Source organism: Lupinus angustifolius, chromosome LG04 (genome assembly GCF_001865875.1).
Source record: "Lupinus angustifolius cultivar Tanjil chromosome LG04, LupAngTanjil_v1.0, whole genome shotgun sequence".
NCBI lineage: Eukaryota > Viridiplantae > Streptophyta > Magnoliopsida > Fabales > Fabaceae > Lupinus > Lupinus angustifolius.
In genome coordinates, this window is record NC_032012.1 from 8,153,558 (window position 1) to 8,170,089 (window position 16,532).

At 34.6% G+C, this 16,532-nt stretch overlaps 2 protein-coding genes across 9 annotated transcripts; both read right to left on the minus strand.

Annotated features, from left to right (window-relative positions):
* On the minus strand, positions 782-9,473 carry LOC109345503 (tubulin-folding cofactor E). Of its 2 annotated transcripts, XM_019584545.1 has the most exons (16): positions 9,350-9,473; positions 8,582-8,927; positions 8,309-8,479; positions 7,891-7,937; positions 6,601-6,747; positions 6,432-6,506; positions 5,533-5,642; positions 5,007-5,131; positions 4,848-4,909; positions 3,746-3,853; positions 3,622-3,656; positions 2,580-2,642; positions 2,134-2,225; positions 1,970-2,046; positions 1,805-1,882; positions 782-1,162 (listed from the first exon to the last, which is right to left on the minus strand). In XM_019584545.1, exons 2-16 carry the CDS (start codon positions 8,889-8,891, stop codon positions 1,064-1,066), a joined length of 1,599 nt encoding a protein of 532 aa, XP_019440090.1. In that variant the 5' UTR covers positions 8,892-8,927; positions 9,350-9,473; the 3' UTR covers positions 782-1,063. The 2 variants fall into 2 exon arrangements, with proteins under 2 accessions (XP_019440090.1, XP_019440092.1); XM_019584547.1 differs by lacking the exons at positions 782-1,162; positions 9,350-9,473 and having other exon boundaries at positions 1,970-2,032; positions 8,582-8,921.
* On the minus strand, positions 6,231-16,532 carry LOC109345504 (haloacid dehalogenase-like hydrolase domain-containing protein At3g48420). Of its 7 annotated transcripts, none has more exons than XM_019584550.1 (13): positions 16,244-16,532; positions 16,001-16,050; positions 15,850-15,913; positions 15,317-15,365; positions 15,112-15,180; positions 14,765-14,826; positions 14,290-14,370; positions 13,634-13,788; positions 13,446-13,530; positions 12,550-12,693; positions 12,061-12,181; positions 11,902-11,930; positions 11,475-11,723 (listed from the first exon to the last, which is right to left on the minus strand). In XM_019584550.1, the coding sequence occupies exons 1-11, from the start codon at positions 16,492-16,494 to the stop codon at positions 12,064-12,066; spliced, it is 1,128 nt and encodes a 375-aa protein (XP_019440095.1). In that variant the 5' UTR covers positions 16,495-16,532; the 3' UTR covers positions 11,475-11,723; positions 11,902-11,930; positions 12,061-12,063. The 7 variants fall into 7 exon arrangements, with proteins under 7 accessions (XP_019440098.1, XP_019440095.1, XP_019440093.1 ...); XM_019584548.1 differs by having other exon boundaries at positions 11,902-11,941; XM_019584553.1 differs by lacking the exons at positions 11,475-11,723; positions 11,902-11,930 and adding an exon at positions 6,231-6,241.

A 16,532-nucleotide genomic window follows, 5' to 3' on the forward strand; every position in this document is an offset into this window, starting at 1 on the left:
TTATGTCAATATTAACAAAGTCTTTTGAAACATTTTTTATAAAAGAAATGATCTCTTTCTATATTTCTTTTATGCAAAGGGTTATGATTTTATTGTTATTAAAAACAAATATGACAAAAAAACTGGGAATTTTTCATAGTTTTTCTCTATAAAACCAAATTAATTGGTGTGACTTGTAATAAGTTAGAGTTTACTCTAACAAAAATCACAGCAAACACAAAAAGAATAACCAATGAAAAAGGTTGTAGAAATGGCTGAAAATGAGGCAATGATACAACTTTGATATGTTATACCAGAACAACTAAGAATCTAGAGATCATGACCTTATGACATATAGAAACTTCCTTCAAAATAGATTTGGATCTTCTTCCATGATCCCATATCGGGAATGATATGTATCATAAACCTTTTTATTTATACATCATCTCACATTAAATATGATTTAGGAACGTGTTCCAAACAACTGCCGGAGTAGATCCAAATCCTTTTATAATAAACTGATCTAATTATGCTAAGCATCATTCTGAGTGTACCATAAGTATCAAAGGTTGTAACTTGTAAGGGTTATTGGAAATCTTTTAACAGACATAGTAAGATGTATAATATGATCACTTTCATACCAAATTCCTAAGAACTTCAAACACAACTCCTTTTATTTTCTCCTTAATAAAACAACTCATTTAGTTATAAAATGATGTGTTATCATCATTATATTGGTTGCTAAATTTGTGTACTTTCAAAACCAAACCATTCCACTCCCTAGGAGTACAAGAGGAAAATCTGTTCACAATTGAATCAAAATCACTGGAGATTCACACACAAAAAAAAACAGTTGTGGCATGGGAGATGAGAGGGTACACACAATCAAATTAAGTAGTATTTCAAAGCCACAAAATAGGAACTTCAACTTGTTCAAAATAAAATCTTGTGACCAACACAACAGGAGTACTACTTAGAAATATATTCATGTTAAAGCCATGGTTGCAGACACAATATTGTAAGATTAATTGCAGCTAGTCAGAAGAAGATACAGACTTTCAGCATGAGACAAGCTCTTTCTCTTTCAACTTTCTTCGTCTACAAGGATAATTGACTCATTGCCAATACCAAAGTCCATAAGAGATGACATGTCATTGTCAAGCAGCATTGGCAATGGAGAACCCTGAAAGTTTGAACACATGTAACTAAGTCAAGAAACTATGTTCATTTTACTCCTGCATAGTTCCCTTATCTTACAAAAAAATCTCGAGGGAAATTAAGGGCGGCCCTGCTCACACCTAATGGGGTCCGGGGAGGGTAGATTTATGCAACCTTATTCCCACAAACAGATCGAATATTTCCAAAATTTGAACCTGTGACCTCGTGGCCCTAAGCAACAACCTTACTCTTGTTTTGAAACTCACCCTCTATTTTATAAAGAGTTGCAACATGAGGACTTCCTAGGAGGTTACCCATCCTGGTACTACTCTCGTCCAAGTAGCTTAACTATGGGTTCTGATGGGACCTGATGCATTAGTGTTGATATGACCGCACCTCTTATGGTCCTCCGTCCCTTATTCTCCACAAGTAATTTTCCCATCTCGGTACACTAATTTACTTTAACAAAAGAAATAGCAAAGTACTTCAAACTTAATTCGTCCACAAGTTTTTCAGCATACCAACTTGACTTTTTTTTGCATCAATCTAGAAATAATAAAATGATTTCTCAATATTGTCTAGAGGGTACTGCTTCCCCTTTAGGTAAAATTGAATTAGGCAATCATGATAATAATAAGTAGCAGTTTTTTTGTTAACACCAACAAACCTCTTCCTGAAGAAATAATCTTAGCTTCATCGACCGGAGCTTAAAAAAGCTTTCGCAAAGATTTTTCAGCTTACCAACCTGAGAAAAACAAGTCAATCAGAAGGGCTTTTTTAAGTCTACAATAACAGTGAAAATTACATGACTAGGGAAATATTGATATTCAACTGTAATTGTTGCTGGCAGCTTCTTTGTCAATAGTGGCTTCTCACCCATGGATGCTCCAACACACTTCAAAGTCATAGCTGCAATAATCTCAATATTAAGTTAATAAATCTATTGCAAGTTCAGAAAGAAAAACACATGCAAAACTAGCATCCATAGGTCCATACACAAGAATCCTGATCCGGTTGTTTGCGGGCCAGCAGGTCCAACTGAAGGTCTTTCATCCTCTATTCCATGAAATTTCTTCAGCTCGGAAAACCTGCAATAATTTCAAAGGAACACGATCCACCTAGACAATCAATGTATATCTTAGATGTAAATATAATGCGAAAGGACTCAGGTATGAAAAGTAGGTTTTCTTTCTCCCTTTTTATTTTATGATTCCCACTGATTAAATTCCCAATCAGAAATGTTCACTAGACAGCACTTTCAACCCAATTACAAACACCCTAAACCATTCTCTTATATATTTGCCCCTTAATCCAATCAAAACCTAGCGATACTGATTCCTGAATACCTTTTTCATCAAACTTTCAATATACTTCACATCACACATTCTGAACACTAATGCTAGAGTAAGGTTCCAAAAAAATTCCACTTGGCATGAACTTACCTGGGATGCTGTTTAACTTCTTCAGGATTAGTATGCAACTTTGATATAACAAGCCGCACATACCTACATAAGAATTGTAATAAAATCTAGCATAAGAATAAGACGTCGCAATCGACTTATTTTGGAAAATAAAGAAGGCCCATGTTGGATAGAATTGGGCAAGTTGAGCAACATATAAATGGAAAGACCCATAGACGTAATGACTTAAGGTTGAGTCAACATGTGGTGCCAAGTCAACTAATGTTGTATTCACTTAACCCATTGAAGAAGAAGACCATCTAAACCTTCATCATTGTCAGACTTAGACAGGGCACAATCATAACTTCTTTAGACAAAATTAAACACTACTAAGATGTGAACCTTTAATTGAGCTCTACACCCAAAGGTAAGCAAGGTTGGAAAAACAGGGCATAATGACTAGTCCCAAAGAAGAATTTAACCAAAAAATATCACTTCTATAATGGAGTCAGTGATGCTCCCTGAAAATTTCCCTCTTCTACAACAATAACTGAGAGCAAGTTAATAAGCAGAAGCATTTATGTTATGTGCAAGAGAATCATCCAAAATGGCGTATGACATATGACCAGCATTGATAAGGAGAGGCATCACACAAATGACTTACTATCCAAGAAAGAAATAGCACCTTGTGTATGTAATGCTAAAAATGGTCATTCAGCTCAATGGAATGACCTGGAAATTAAGGAAACTTTATACTCAATTGCATGGTAGCAAATAAGCCAAATCATCCCCAAGGAAAACTATTTAGTTGATAAGAGCATGAACCAAATACTTGAACCAAATGATCAGAGAACATAGGAGCAACACAGTTCAAATAATCCGTGTGAAAAAATACTAACTGGAGGAATTGCATACAATAAGATAACATCAAGAAGCACACTACTAAAAGCGCAACAACAACCCACACTGCTAAAAAGGCAACAAGATAAAATGCTTGATAAACAGTACAAACAATTGATGATTGTAAAGGATGTTTCAGCTGCCAAAGAGGTATATAGAGCACAACAGTTTGAGAACAACAAACCTAATCTCAGACTCCTTCCTTTCACGAGGGGTAATCTGAAAAGTAAGTTCGATATTTTTTTACATTTGAATAAAAGAGTATATAAATGAAACAAATAAAAACAGAGAGATCTTCCATCATTTACCTCACTTCCATTCAATATTTGAATTTTTGCTAAGCGAGCAATCAAAACGAATCTAGGAACTCCACCTCTTGCAGAATCAGTTATTGGGTTCCCAGAAAGCCTGATTTCCTTTATTGGTATTAAAGATAAGTAAATTAGAATAGACACTAATGTCTGTTAAAGTTTACTTCAGCAGAATAAACCAGTAAGAAAATAAAAAACAAAGAAAGTGGAGGAGAAAAAGAGAAACCAAGGTAAGAATAGGCCCTGTAGTTACTTTTTAGAAACCAGAATGATTACTTTCTCAAAGGAAACTTGTAAAGGCCCTCTCTGCTCAAAGTATATGTAGCATAACATAAAAAAGCACACAGGAAAAACTGAGTCATCGCAAGAACTAGAAGTAGACTGCAGTTAAGGATGAATCTTTGCAACTGTCTTGCGATGAACTAAAATGTTTTATATCTTTATTGGGATTTACCTATGGAGCTCAGTAATTGATTTTTCAAAAATATTTGGATGTCAGATATGCAGAGAGACTAGCAAGCTTTGCTTTGTTGTATGTCTTTTTACATCTTCAATGCTTTATATTTTCTTGTTTCTCAGTACAGGGCGCCCGACCCTACTCCCCTGTACATCACTATTCTCTAATATAAAGTAGAGTGCAACAATAAGTTTTATATCTGTAACTGTCTCATTTTCTTTGGTACAGGCCTACAGCCATAACTTTCTTAAAAGCCGGGTTCTCAGTTCAATCTCTAAACCTCAAGATTACATATCCATGTGAGGTTAATTATAAATTATGAATTCTAAGCTCGATTACATATCCATGTGAAAGTAGTTACAGTACAAATGTACAATATACACAAAAATAATTTTTTTAGAAGTAGGAGAGGTAATAACTCAATCAAATAATTAGGTGATATGGAAGACCTGCACATAATATAAGATACTTAGAGTAACAGTAGCTTCAAAATAATTGTGAATTGCATCCCCAATGTACCATTTCCGAATGGATTATTTAATATAACAGTTCATAGATATAGCACGACATCCATGCCATGCATAATCAAGAACTAAAATAAAATATGCAAGCATAATAAACACTTCACAGTATAAACCTTACCACCAAGTTAGGAAATAAGTTTAATGAGTCAACAGAAACCAGATCACCAATGTTGTTGTCACCTAAAGGGTGAATTGAAAGACATAAGTCAGCTGATATCCACAATCGACATTTCATTGCAGTATGATAATCTTAATCAAGGGGAATAGTAGTATTTACCTAATAGAAGGCAGCATAAATTTTGAAAGGGCTTATAACACGCAATTTCTGATTCACGCTGAGAAGACTTATCAGGATAAAAGAGAGAATTCAAACAATTCTTGTTCAAATAAAGCTGCTCCAAACTGAAACAAACAAACAAACACACCAACTCGAAAATTTAGCAACTCAGATACCCGAAAGCAGAGGCATTATTATAGGGAATAAGAAATATAAAAGAGGAAGGAACTGAATAACCATGGCCTGTTCTAAGATAAAATCAATACTTCCAGTCCAGTGGTACAGATACCACCTGTGGTTTCAGCACATTCCACTTTAATTATACAATTTCTCTATTTGCTAACCACTTTCAACAACAAAAATTGACTGAAATAATAAGTGGCTAGATCAAGTAACAAGTGGTAAATGCAGCTGTGGTAATAGATCTGGTTATTAATGTCAAAGGTTGTTAAAACTTAAAACGACATCAGTCCCAGCAGGAGTCATGACTGTATTGTAGAACTGGACAAAATTTGTCATTACCAACCATCTTAGCTGAGAAAGCTTCATGATTTCATCCCATTCAGCTATACAATTATCTTCCAAATTCAACAGCCGCAGAGAATCAAATCCCTGAACCCTAGAGGACGACATGGGCTGAACAGGAAAAATAGATTGTAAGGCCTTAAAGCTAGAAATGTACTTTATACAGTTGATAAAAAGTTGCAGAGGAGTATAAAATTAATTGTGAAAGTGAAAACCTATGTGCAAACAGAACTCTCTTAAGCCAATCCTTAAAGAATAAAAATAACACACTGCTCTATCCACCCAAGTTCCTAAACTTTAATGCCAAAACAGAAGTATCATAGCAAATCTAGGGAGCCTACCAGCCAGACACGAGAATCACATTCAACAAAGCATTAAAGCATCCCAATTCCAATGTCTGGCTTTAACAGAAAAGAGAGAGAATGAAGAACTGAAATGATCTCAATCTTTGTTATTGAAAAACTGAACGAGTACAAAGGTTGAGCCTGGTATACATGTCATCTCAGGTTTGGTGACCATCTACTAACAGCCTAACTACCCCTGCTGACTCAGCAGAGGCAGGTGCAATACTAACACTGCACTTCTACTAGAGTACAAGATATAAATTCTGAGTGCTATATTCTACTATTCTAACAACACATATCACAATATTTATGTTTCTCTTTCGTGCTTATCACAATTAGCTACTTTGAATGCAGAAAACATGTTTACTAGCTTCTCTTTGCTCAGTTACTTTCTTTTTTTTATCCCCCGATCCCCTCTGTATTTGCAATGCCATTCCTACTTATTTAGGTTTCCATACTAATACCAACACTTGGGGAAATGAACTGCGCTGTTTTACATTTCTACGCCACACCTTTTAAGATATTTAACAAGCTTATTTAACAAAAGGCAACATACCAGTATTCTGCTTATACTGTTTCCCATAAGATGTAGCTCTTCGATAACTGTTAATGACTGTTTAAGCAGTTCAACCTGCCCAGTTGAAAAGGCAATATTAAACAATTCATAATTAAGTGTTAGGGGAATTTAAGCCAGACATAAGTTGGGAAAAGATATAGAGGGTAACCTGCTCCCAATCTACACTAGTATTATTTAAAACCAGAACACGGATGCCTTTCAGTAATGGAAGCTCCGATTTATATGGTGACATCAAATTGCTAGTTAAGTTGAGAGTACCTAGATTAGGTAACTGTTCACAAATTGTGACAATATCCTGCAAAATGATTAATCGAAAAGAGGCTAAATGGTACTTGTCATAAACTATAACTGACAAGATAGTAGGCCATGCAAAATAAGTAAAAGAGAGTTTTGCATGCATTCCCTGTACTGTTTTTTAATACAGAAAAAAGAGGTTATAAGAGAGAAAAGGGGCAGGGCAAGTACAAACTATGCAGATATTAAGATATTCTCCCGAAGGGGGGACAAGGGAAATGACTCTTCTAAAGTGAGCTTTTCTCTAAAATGAATGACAAAGGATGTATCCACCCTTAATTTTATAAAGTGTATCGCGATTTTAACCCACTAAATGATCCAAGGGTGGCTACAACCCTTCCCACTTTAGAAGCAAGCTCACTTTAGAGGATTTTTTCCTCCTAAAAACAATGTACAACAACCGAAGTAAAATATAGCTTCCAATAAGCCTGTGTACATAATACAAATGGAACCTATTCCCTTTGGTGGAGTGTTTAATCTTGAGATCAAATCTCACTAAACCCATTTTATGTCACTTTACCCTGCCCTCCCCACACATGGTCTGAAACCTCCTTTGTAACAGGAAAAAAATCTTTGGTTACAAGCAAACAGATCAGCAAATAAAAGTAGCAAAAAGGCAACTTGCAACCATGTTCATATTTTGGATTTGGAACACTTATCTTATGCAGCAAACTCACTTAAATGTACCAAGAGGCTCTAACATAAAACTCAGGCGGGATATACAACAACAACCAAGCCTTAATCCCCTAGGCGGGGTCGGCTACATGGATCGAACGACGACATAATAATAGAGCATAGTAATAAAATAAGAAGTCAATAAAATCTAGGAGTGGATTAATGGTGAGGGCCGTGCATAGTTTGCATGAGGTCATAAAACCTCGGTGTCACCATTGTACCGAAAATAGTGATGATAAAATAATTAATGAGACGATCTCCCAAAAAGAAAATGCATTGTAAATTACTAAATCCTGGTAATCACAAACATCCTAACCAAAAAGAGCTATTTGAGTTTAACAAAAAGGAAACATCTGCAGCCTTACTCATTTAAAGTTCCACGTAAAATTTGCTTGGCATTTTGAAAATTAGTAGACTCAAGGCTGCAGCATTGGCTAGGATAGAATAGTGAAACTTGGTCAGAACATACCTTCCACTCCGAAAGCAGGTTCCAAGTCAGGTCAAGTTCTTTTAAATCTATTAACCAAAAAAGAGGTATGGGTTCAGCATATGAATTTGGCAGGTAGTTTTGGTTTTTTTTTTTAATATGCTAATTTATACCTGCTCCCTTGTAAATTCCAAAGGAACTAGTTACCTATATTCAAATTGCCTTACAGGATGGAAGCAGATATCAAAGGAACAAAATTCCAATTATAACTCATGGTAGAATTGGGTTAACCAAAAATGATAACTTCAGCTAAAAGTAACAAATTCACTAATACTAAAATTTAATTAAAAACCGAAAAAAACCAAAAACAAAAGTCACTGGATAGTCGATACTACTAGGTTGATTTTTCATTCATCTTGATATGGGCAAAGAAATGGGAGTGTTGTGGAAATAAACTTACTTGGCACTGTAGTATTGATTTGACATGGAATCCCAGGGGAACTAACACCCAGACATGACAATGATGCACTGGTTAACTCCTCAAGTCGACTTAGCTTATCATGAATTTTATCTTTACCCAAAAGTTGAATAGACACTCGCTTGTTGCTAGTTGAAAGGACATACATTTCATCTGCAAATAAAATCACTTGTACTATTTATTCCATGCTCCAGAGACACAAAATATGAATATTTTAGCAGCAAATAAAATGAACCCAGGGAAGCAGAGACATACCCTCTTCGTCTTTAGTAGAGTTACTTCGATATCTTTTTTCAAGCGCTTCCAGCAATGAAATGCCTTGGCTCAGATTCTGAGCACGAACAAATGACCCTGATCTTTCAGATTTTGCCTGAAAGTATCGAACACCATTGATGGATCCATCATGTTTGCCTTCTCCGTTGTCCCAGTCAACTCCAACCCATGTGCCTGAATAGCCTTCTACAGGCCCCACATACTTAACTGTACCAATTCTGTGTGAATCACCAGATGCATGCACTCGTTGTCCGACACAGAATTCCTGTTTTGACTTGGGGATATCTTCCATCTTTAGTTAAAGTTGGAAGAGAAACACAACTTCCTCCTAAGAAAAAAACATGTAAGGTATTAATTTAATTCCAACTTAACAAATGACAAATATAAGCCATTCAAACAAAATAGTAACAAGCCCAAAGTAAGACTCATAGTGAGAAGGTGGCAGTAAAATTTTGTCAACAATAGTACTAGCTGATGAAACCACAAGCATCAATGCTATTCAACTAGTTCAGACATTTTACCAAACAGATAATGTGCATCTTCTAATGAAATTACAATCACTAACTAAGATTTACAATTGAACAACACTGTCCTCCAAAATCAATTCATTAAAAGCTCATGGGCAACCCATAATTATATAAGTATTGATTGATGAATGCAGAAAACCATGGGAAGGGAGAAAGAAATGGGAAATGGGAAATGGGAAAGGGCATGCTTCCAAGTTGTAGATCCAGAATGAAAAACCCAAACCTCAAATGCGTTTTAGTTTTGCCCTCTAAATTTGCTTAGTGTTTTTTTAGAACTTGTATTCGCACGTTATCAAATATCCATGATCATCTTTGAATCAAGATGTTCTAAAACATAATTTAGACAAAAATATGATCTAAGATTAGCATGGTAAAGTATGCATTTCAAGTAAGAGTATAATATATATGATTAATATAGTAAAAATTTATATATAATCAATATATATGTAAAAATTTATATATAATCAAAATATTCATCATTTATTTATATTATTATTAATATTTTGAAGAATATGGTTTGTATCAAACTAATGTACTATTGGTTTGTATATTTTTTTTCTCTAAAATATACTAAAATGAAATTGTAAAAAGTATAAAATGTAACTTTAAAAAAGGGTTACTTGTTGTTAGATTTGAATAAGTGGAGAGACAAAAGATATCACCTAGAACTATCCAACTTGGTTAGAAGAATGTGATTGACTAAAGAATATGAGTGGAACATAAGGGGAGAGTGCACTTTTATGCATTCATTTCTATAATCAATAATGTTTATTGGGTAGAACTAAAATTATTACAAGCACAAGTTACTTTACCAACAAGTTATTTGTTTAGATCTTTAGCGTAATCAAAATATTAAAAGTTTAAATTTTATGAGTGATACTTATTGAGAGAGATAATATGTCTCGAATGAGATCAAGTCATATAAGATTATGTAAAGAAATGTAACAAGTGAGTGGATGGTTATTACAAATTTGTATATTTGTAAAGAGCATTTCCAATTCTCATGATCCACAATTTTACTTCCAAATATTACTGAATTGGTGTAGAAAATAATAAATGTTAAAAGGTAAAAGAAGAAAGTAGAAAATACTTCATGGATAGTTATACAATTTTATAGATTTCCCTAGAATTGATTGTTAAAATATGAAATAGGTTTCAAAAAACTTATTTTTGGAGTATGTGAATTCTCACTCTAATTTAATTATTGGGTATTGATATCCAAAGGACACATGTAAACAACACTCTTCTTTCCCTCTCTTCTTCTCTTTCAATCCAAATCAGAGATCTAATATTTGCTTCAATTCACTTCAACTCTTAACTTGATGCCTAACCATGATGCTTCCTCTACACCACCCAACTCATCGGCGGAGATGCCGACTTCAACGCCATTGGGTCCTCAAAGTAGTGGTAACTCATCATTTGTTAAATTGGAAGCTCATTCATTCAAAATAATTATTTGCTTTTTCATTTCAAGTTGCTTTATACTTGTATTGTCTTCTATACAGGTTTTTAGCATATTGACCATTTAACTTGTGATCTCAATACAGTGAAAAAGTAACTGTTTTTTGTGATTTCTGGTTAGAATTACTGAATTTTCTGAAATAATGTTCAAGTTTGTGGCTCCACTGGAAGAAACTTTAAATAATGAAGTCCTGGGAAGTTCTTCTGCAGAGTTCAGATTTGGTTAGGTAACTTGTGATGCAAGTGAAGATCTTTGCATAATACACACATTAGTTTCAGCTCTACTAATCTGCAATTGAGGCAGACTAAAAAATAACTCTTTTTTCCAATTCTAATTGGAGATACTATCATGCATTTCTGATTTTACAATGTATCAATAAAATGCAATTTCCTTATCTTTAGATTCTCTCTATTTGGCTTTGTGATCTAATATTGTGTTTTTCACATCATTTTTGCAGGGAAGTGCACATTAATGAATCATCTTTTCCACACAACTTTCAGGGAGATGGATGCTTTCATGTCTCCATTATACATTCAGCCTATCATGTCTTAGTTGAGAGACAAGTAATTGAATATCATATTCTTTTAGTACTACCAAGGGTATCCCCTCACCTTTTTGGGTAAGGAACTAATCTCTTTCAAGATTCGTGGCTGCCCCTCCCCAACAAGTGAGAATCGAACCACCGACCATGAGGATCCAGTAGGGCCTTACGCCACTAGACCAATTGTAAATACAAACTTCGTCTGTAATTATTTATTCTTCATTTCATGAGCTTGATGGGTTTATCACAACATTTCCCAATATTTGAAAGCTAACATAAGATGTCAACCTGAATCTTCACCCAACACCAAATCATTTGACCAGATTTAAATAAATATTTCTATGCTAAGCATTAAATAATAACTTTATTATTATTGGTAGGTTACCAATTACATGATCACATAAATGGGCTAAGACTAACCAATAAGGCTCTTAGGTGCTTCATCTTGTATTAAAGAAAAGATATACATGACCATCTTGTATATACAGTAAATCATTTACTTAGCAACTACAGTTAGAGCTTCTCCACAGAAACAATCACTAACAGTAGTGGTATTTCCTTCCTTACCGATGCGACAGGTGAAACCATTCAATTATGAAAGGAAAAGTTTATTTTGTTTCAGCCTTCATTGTAACTTTCTTAAATGAAGTACCAAACATCAACATAAGTGAGTATTTTATCATACCAGCAAATATTGTCTGTGAATACATTTATCCTTAAACTCCCTTTCATGAGGCTCATTCCCTTTGCCTGCCAGGAAAAAGCTTCAATTCTAGTGCAAGTGCGGTTCAATCATGTTTTGCTGCAAATTTCTTGGGTAAGGAAAAGTAATATAGAACTCTGGCACATGTATTTTAAATTTTCAGCATCATTACATGTTAGTCCATGTAAAAGAACATTTAAAAGTATGGAATTGTAGCAAAGGACTTACCATTCAATTCTCTGGCTTATTTTTCTTGGATAGATTGCGCAATTTAGATATTGTAAGATCTGCACCTCCAAACCCATCCGCTACAGCATTTGCCATTGGGAACTCAGCTCTAGATGTCAAACTGCAGGAGACAAATAAAAATATGCAACATTTCTAAGATACAACAACATTAGCGGCTCATCGCACAAGGCTTCCACCTAGTGGGGTCTGGAAGGGTAGGCGTACGCAGCCTTACTCCTGCAAGCGGAGAGGTTGTTTTCATTTCTAAGATAGAAAAATTAAAAAAATCAGAATTATTCTCTTTATTTTGTACAATGGTGGGCACTGAGGTTCTAGCCTATGACCTTAGGACAATGAAACCATGCATTAGGGTAACATTAAGACAACGAAACCATGCATTAGGGTAACATTTTCTGTGTGAATAAAACAGTGTAAACACATTTATTACATGCTCATTGAACTTCCAAATTCAAAGAACAAAGCAGTCACCTGCTTCGTAAAACAACACATGGCATGCCCACCCGTTGAGCTCCAGCAACTCCAGATTGGCTTCCGGCAACAAGGACACAGTTGCATACAGGTAACCCTGCATATTCGGCTCCCGCACGTAGCGCAGCCACAATCTTATCTAGACTGGACAGATGATCAATAAGTTAAATGGTAATTGACCATGCAATTAATTACCAAATCAATGAATAATATGACAATTGATAAGCAGTCAAATGCAAATATATGTTCACGAGCACATTTTCCAGTGGAGTTAAAAGAATCTGTTAAAGAATAGCTGAATTGACAGATAAAGATAATTCAATAAACCTAAATGAAACCCATCAGAGTTTAAGGAGCCACAATATTTAAACCGTCATTCAAAAAAAAACTTGATTGAATACAAAATCATATATGAAGATGGAAATCAAAAGACATAAATATGAAATGTTGAAATATTGAAAGAAATAAATATGAAATATTGAAAGGAATTAATTGAGTGGTCAAAGGGGGTGAAAATTTAACGGCAAAGTTAATGGTGTGGCAAATGTAACTTTTGTCCAAGTTCTTCCTTATATATATGTGTGTGTGATTTGTTTGGTTAGAATTTTTTTCATTAATAGAAAAAGGAGATTTATTAGAGGAAAAAATGACATATTTTTTCCTCAAAGTTTATGTTCCCTTATTTCTTTAATTATGGCTTTGATTGGAATACCCAAGTCAAGTTAGATATAAAACCAAACACAACTGATGTTTGTGAAACAAATTTAGGAGTATAAATAAATTCTAAGAATGAAGCAAAGGTATAAAACCTATTACAAGAGTATGGATCTCTAACAGGCTGCAATTAAAAAGGACCAAGATATTTTGCTGAAGTTAGTAGAGACAAATGAACTAACCTTTCAGATAAGCCGATATCAATGTCCACACTCAACTTTAGCACTGACGCTACTTCCTTGGCCAACCTCTGCCTCTCAGCAGAAGCTAATGAAAATGGCAGCAAGAAAAACCTTAGAAACAATGTTGTGCAATAAACAGACACACGTGAGAGGACACATTCATAATGATCGATTAAAAAAGTATATACCTGCTCTTTTGGCTTCCTTGGCAAGCTCTTCATCCAAACCAGAAGAAATTACCTTTCCCGAGACAAGTTGGCCATATAAACTTTGCTCAATCTCCTTATTTCCCACAATAATTACCTTTATGTTTCGATCATTGCCAAGCTTTTCCATTATGGTCCTAAATTTTTTAATAAAGGAAATATTAATTTACTTAGTCATATTCTTCTGGGTAAAAAAAAAGTGTCATGCAAAGAACAAGCATCAATCTATTAGGATTGGGTCTCAATCATTGAAGCTTTTATAGAGCTCAAAGAACATTCATTGTTAAAATAGAATGCTATTCACATTTGAACTAACAGTCATATAAAATACCATGCAGCACTAAACTTAGTTCAGTCTCCAATCTCCATATAAAGATTATTTTCTATAATTCTATAAGAAAAAACTGAAATATAATCACTTAATAGTCCTCTAGAAGCTGGAGTACGCATATCATAAGATCCAAGTTTGCTTCAAATAAAAGAAACCTCAGCAAACCTCACTACCCAAAGAATGATTTCGTAAGCAGATCAGCAGCTGAGTTTCAGAGTGATCGAGAACAACCCTAGATAATGTACTAAAAATCATAATATCATCCGAGTTAGTGACCTTGCAAAGCTTTGTAAATGACTAGAGGTACCTGGCAATTTTATCATCACTTTTACTGTAGGCTGTTAATATGACCACTGGAATTCCTTCGTTATATGCGTCATCAATAAATCTGTACATGGAGACAAATAGCTGATGGTAAGAACTACAAGCAAATTAAAGTTCCTAATTAGTAGACACCAAATAAAATTCTACAGGAAAATGCCTTGACCAAAATTATCCCCGTTCCTAGGTCTACAACAAATTTCTCTCTCAGCTCACAAATAATCATGTGTGGTAATAAAATCAACTAATACAAATAAGAGACTCGAAACAAAACTACAATGTGACAGGATGCCTAGGAATGATAACTTAGCAGAGAGATTCAAGTTTAAGGATATTTCCCTCCTTAACCAAAATACATGTGGCTCTCCTTAACTTAATGGGAAAAAATAGATCATTCCTTAAAAGGGAAGAAAACGCACATGCCACAGAAAATCATATTCAATGAATGGAAGATAACTCACTGTTCAACACCAGGTCGTAATGGTAGATTTTTTGACATCACGAACTCTTCCAATGCCTTTTCCTGTCAATATACCATAAAGAGTTAAATAGGATGCTCAACATATTCAGAACACTATTTGGGGAAGGATTGTTAGCTTACTAGGCTATACAATCCAATTCCTCATGAATTCAGTATCAAGAAAGAATCAACCACATCAATAACTCATAATATTATTTCAATTAATGGAAGATCCAGTCTAGAATTCAGAAATAACATGTTTCACTAGAAAATACTAAAGTATCCCTTCCTAAACAATTATAGTATTAGTAAATAACAATTCATCAAGATCAAGTGTAAGTACAATACCTTTTCCTTCAAAACACTCTTAGTGAACTGTTCCTTCTCGTTTGTGGGTAATGAAGCAGGCCACCCAATCTGCACGTTAGACACAAATCACAATGACACTAGAATATGCCTTAGCTAATGCTTAGATTGAATACAACTACTGAAATTACCAACAAGCCTATTTATACTATCCCCCTCTTCTAAAGATAATAGATGGAAAACTTACTCGGTTAAAATACAAATATACCATCTTTTCCTCATCTCCGGCACTTTTCCTGAAAAGTTATTAGAAAATGATTTACAGGCAACATAGAAATTCATTCATATTGATTTGCAGCACTCAAGACATTCCGACATTACGGCTGTATTTGGATTGATGGAAATGGATCAAACAGAAGGATCCCAGGTTCCATTCTTTTAACATAGGATGGAATGGACTTGGTGGAACGAATTCCAATAACCCTCTATTTTTCTTCCCTTCCAAATTGTCAAATTGGGGGTAAATCATAGAACAGGATAGAAACAATTTTGCATTCATTTGATTCCACTCCATTTCATATTTTAAGGTAACTTTGTTCTGTTTCATTCCATTCCACCAGTCATTAAATATCCAAAGTCCAGACATAGCGTTGGTGACAAAAGGAGGCTTAAATAAAAGTTCAATGAATAGAAAATCACAGTACCACACATAAACACATGCATAAGCAATAGAACAATCTATAATCTAATAAATTAAAACAAAAACAAATACACACACACCTCAAAAGATCTGAATATATAGGTTCAGTCCAATTTGCACAATCAAGGCCAAGCTTCTCAAATGCTACAAGGCACAATATCAAAAAAAAAAAACAAGTATGTTACATTACAGCCATACATATATGAAGCAAGCAACCTCAATTGGTAATACCTTTATTGAATGATTGACGATTTCCAAGACGATATGCATCAAACAGAACCCTAATAAAATAACAAAACCAATAAATAAAAGAATTTAAAATCTATACACCACCGGTGTAAAGTCATATGAATGATGAATAATTTATTGACAGTGTAAAAACACTTACACGGTCGTTGTATACATATTAAATCCGTAAATAAAACAGTTTAACTGAAATAATAAGTGACAAAGTAGAGAAGAAGAAACACTCACCCTTCGACTTCGAGAAGGATAGCGAGTTGTCGAGAAGAGTTGCCGTTGTGGTTGTGGTTGTGTTGTGTGGATAAAGAACAAAACGCAGAGAAACGCGAACGCGGAGAAGAAGAATTAGAGTGAAGATTAGTGAGTGGAGGAGGAAGAAGAGGAGAAGAAGAAAATGGATGAGAAATGGTGGGAAAGTAACGTCTGAATCCCAATGTGAATGGAAAACGCACACTAAGTGTTTGCGTTATTGTTCCTTCCATGCTACTCCTTCACTTACTTCTTAGCCTCACTAACAAAT

Coding starts and splice junctions, on each gene's coding strand:
- LOC109345503 (XM_019584545.1), bottom strand. CDS start 8,891: ATGGAAGATATCCCCAAGTCAAAACAGGAATTCTGTGTCGGACAACGA. Junction 3,657..3,745: donor AAATATTGAATGGAAGTGAG/GTAAATGATGGA, acceptor CTTACTTTTCAG/ATTACCCCTCGTGAAAGGAA. Junction 1,883..1,969: donor AGCTGCCAGCAACAATTACA/GTTGAATATCAA, acceptor TGTTTTTCTCAG/GTTGGTAAGCTGAAAAATCT.
- LOC109345504 (XM_019584553.1), bottom strand. CDS start 16,494: ATGGAAGGAACAATAACGCAAACACTTAGTGTGCGTTTTCCATTCACA. Junction 15,181..15,316: donor TATATTTGTATTTTAACCGA/GTAAGTTTTCCA, acceptor TCTAACGTGCAG/ATTGGGTGGCCTGCTTCATT. Junction 12,182..12,549: donor TGTGTTGTTTTACGAAGCAG/GTGACTGCTTTG, acceptor TGTCTCCTGCAG/TTTGACATCTAGAGCTGAGT.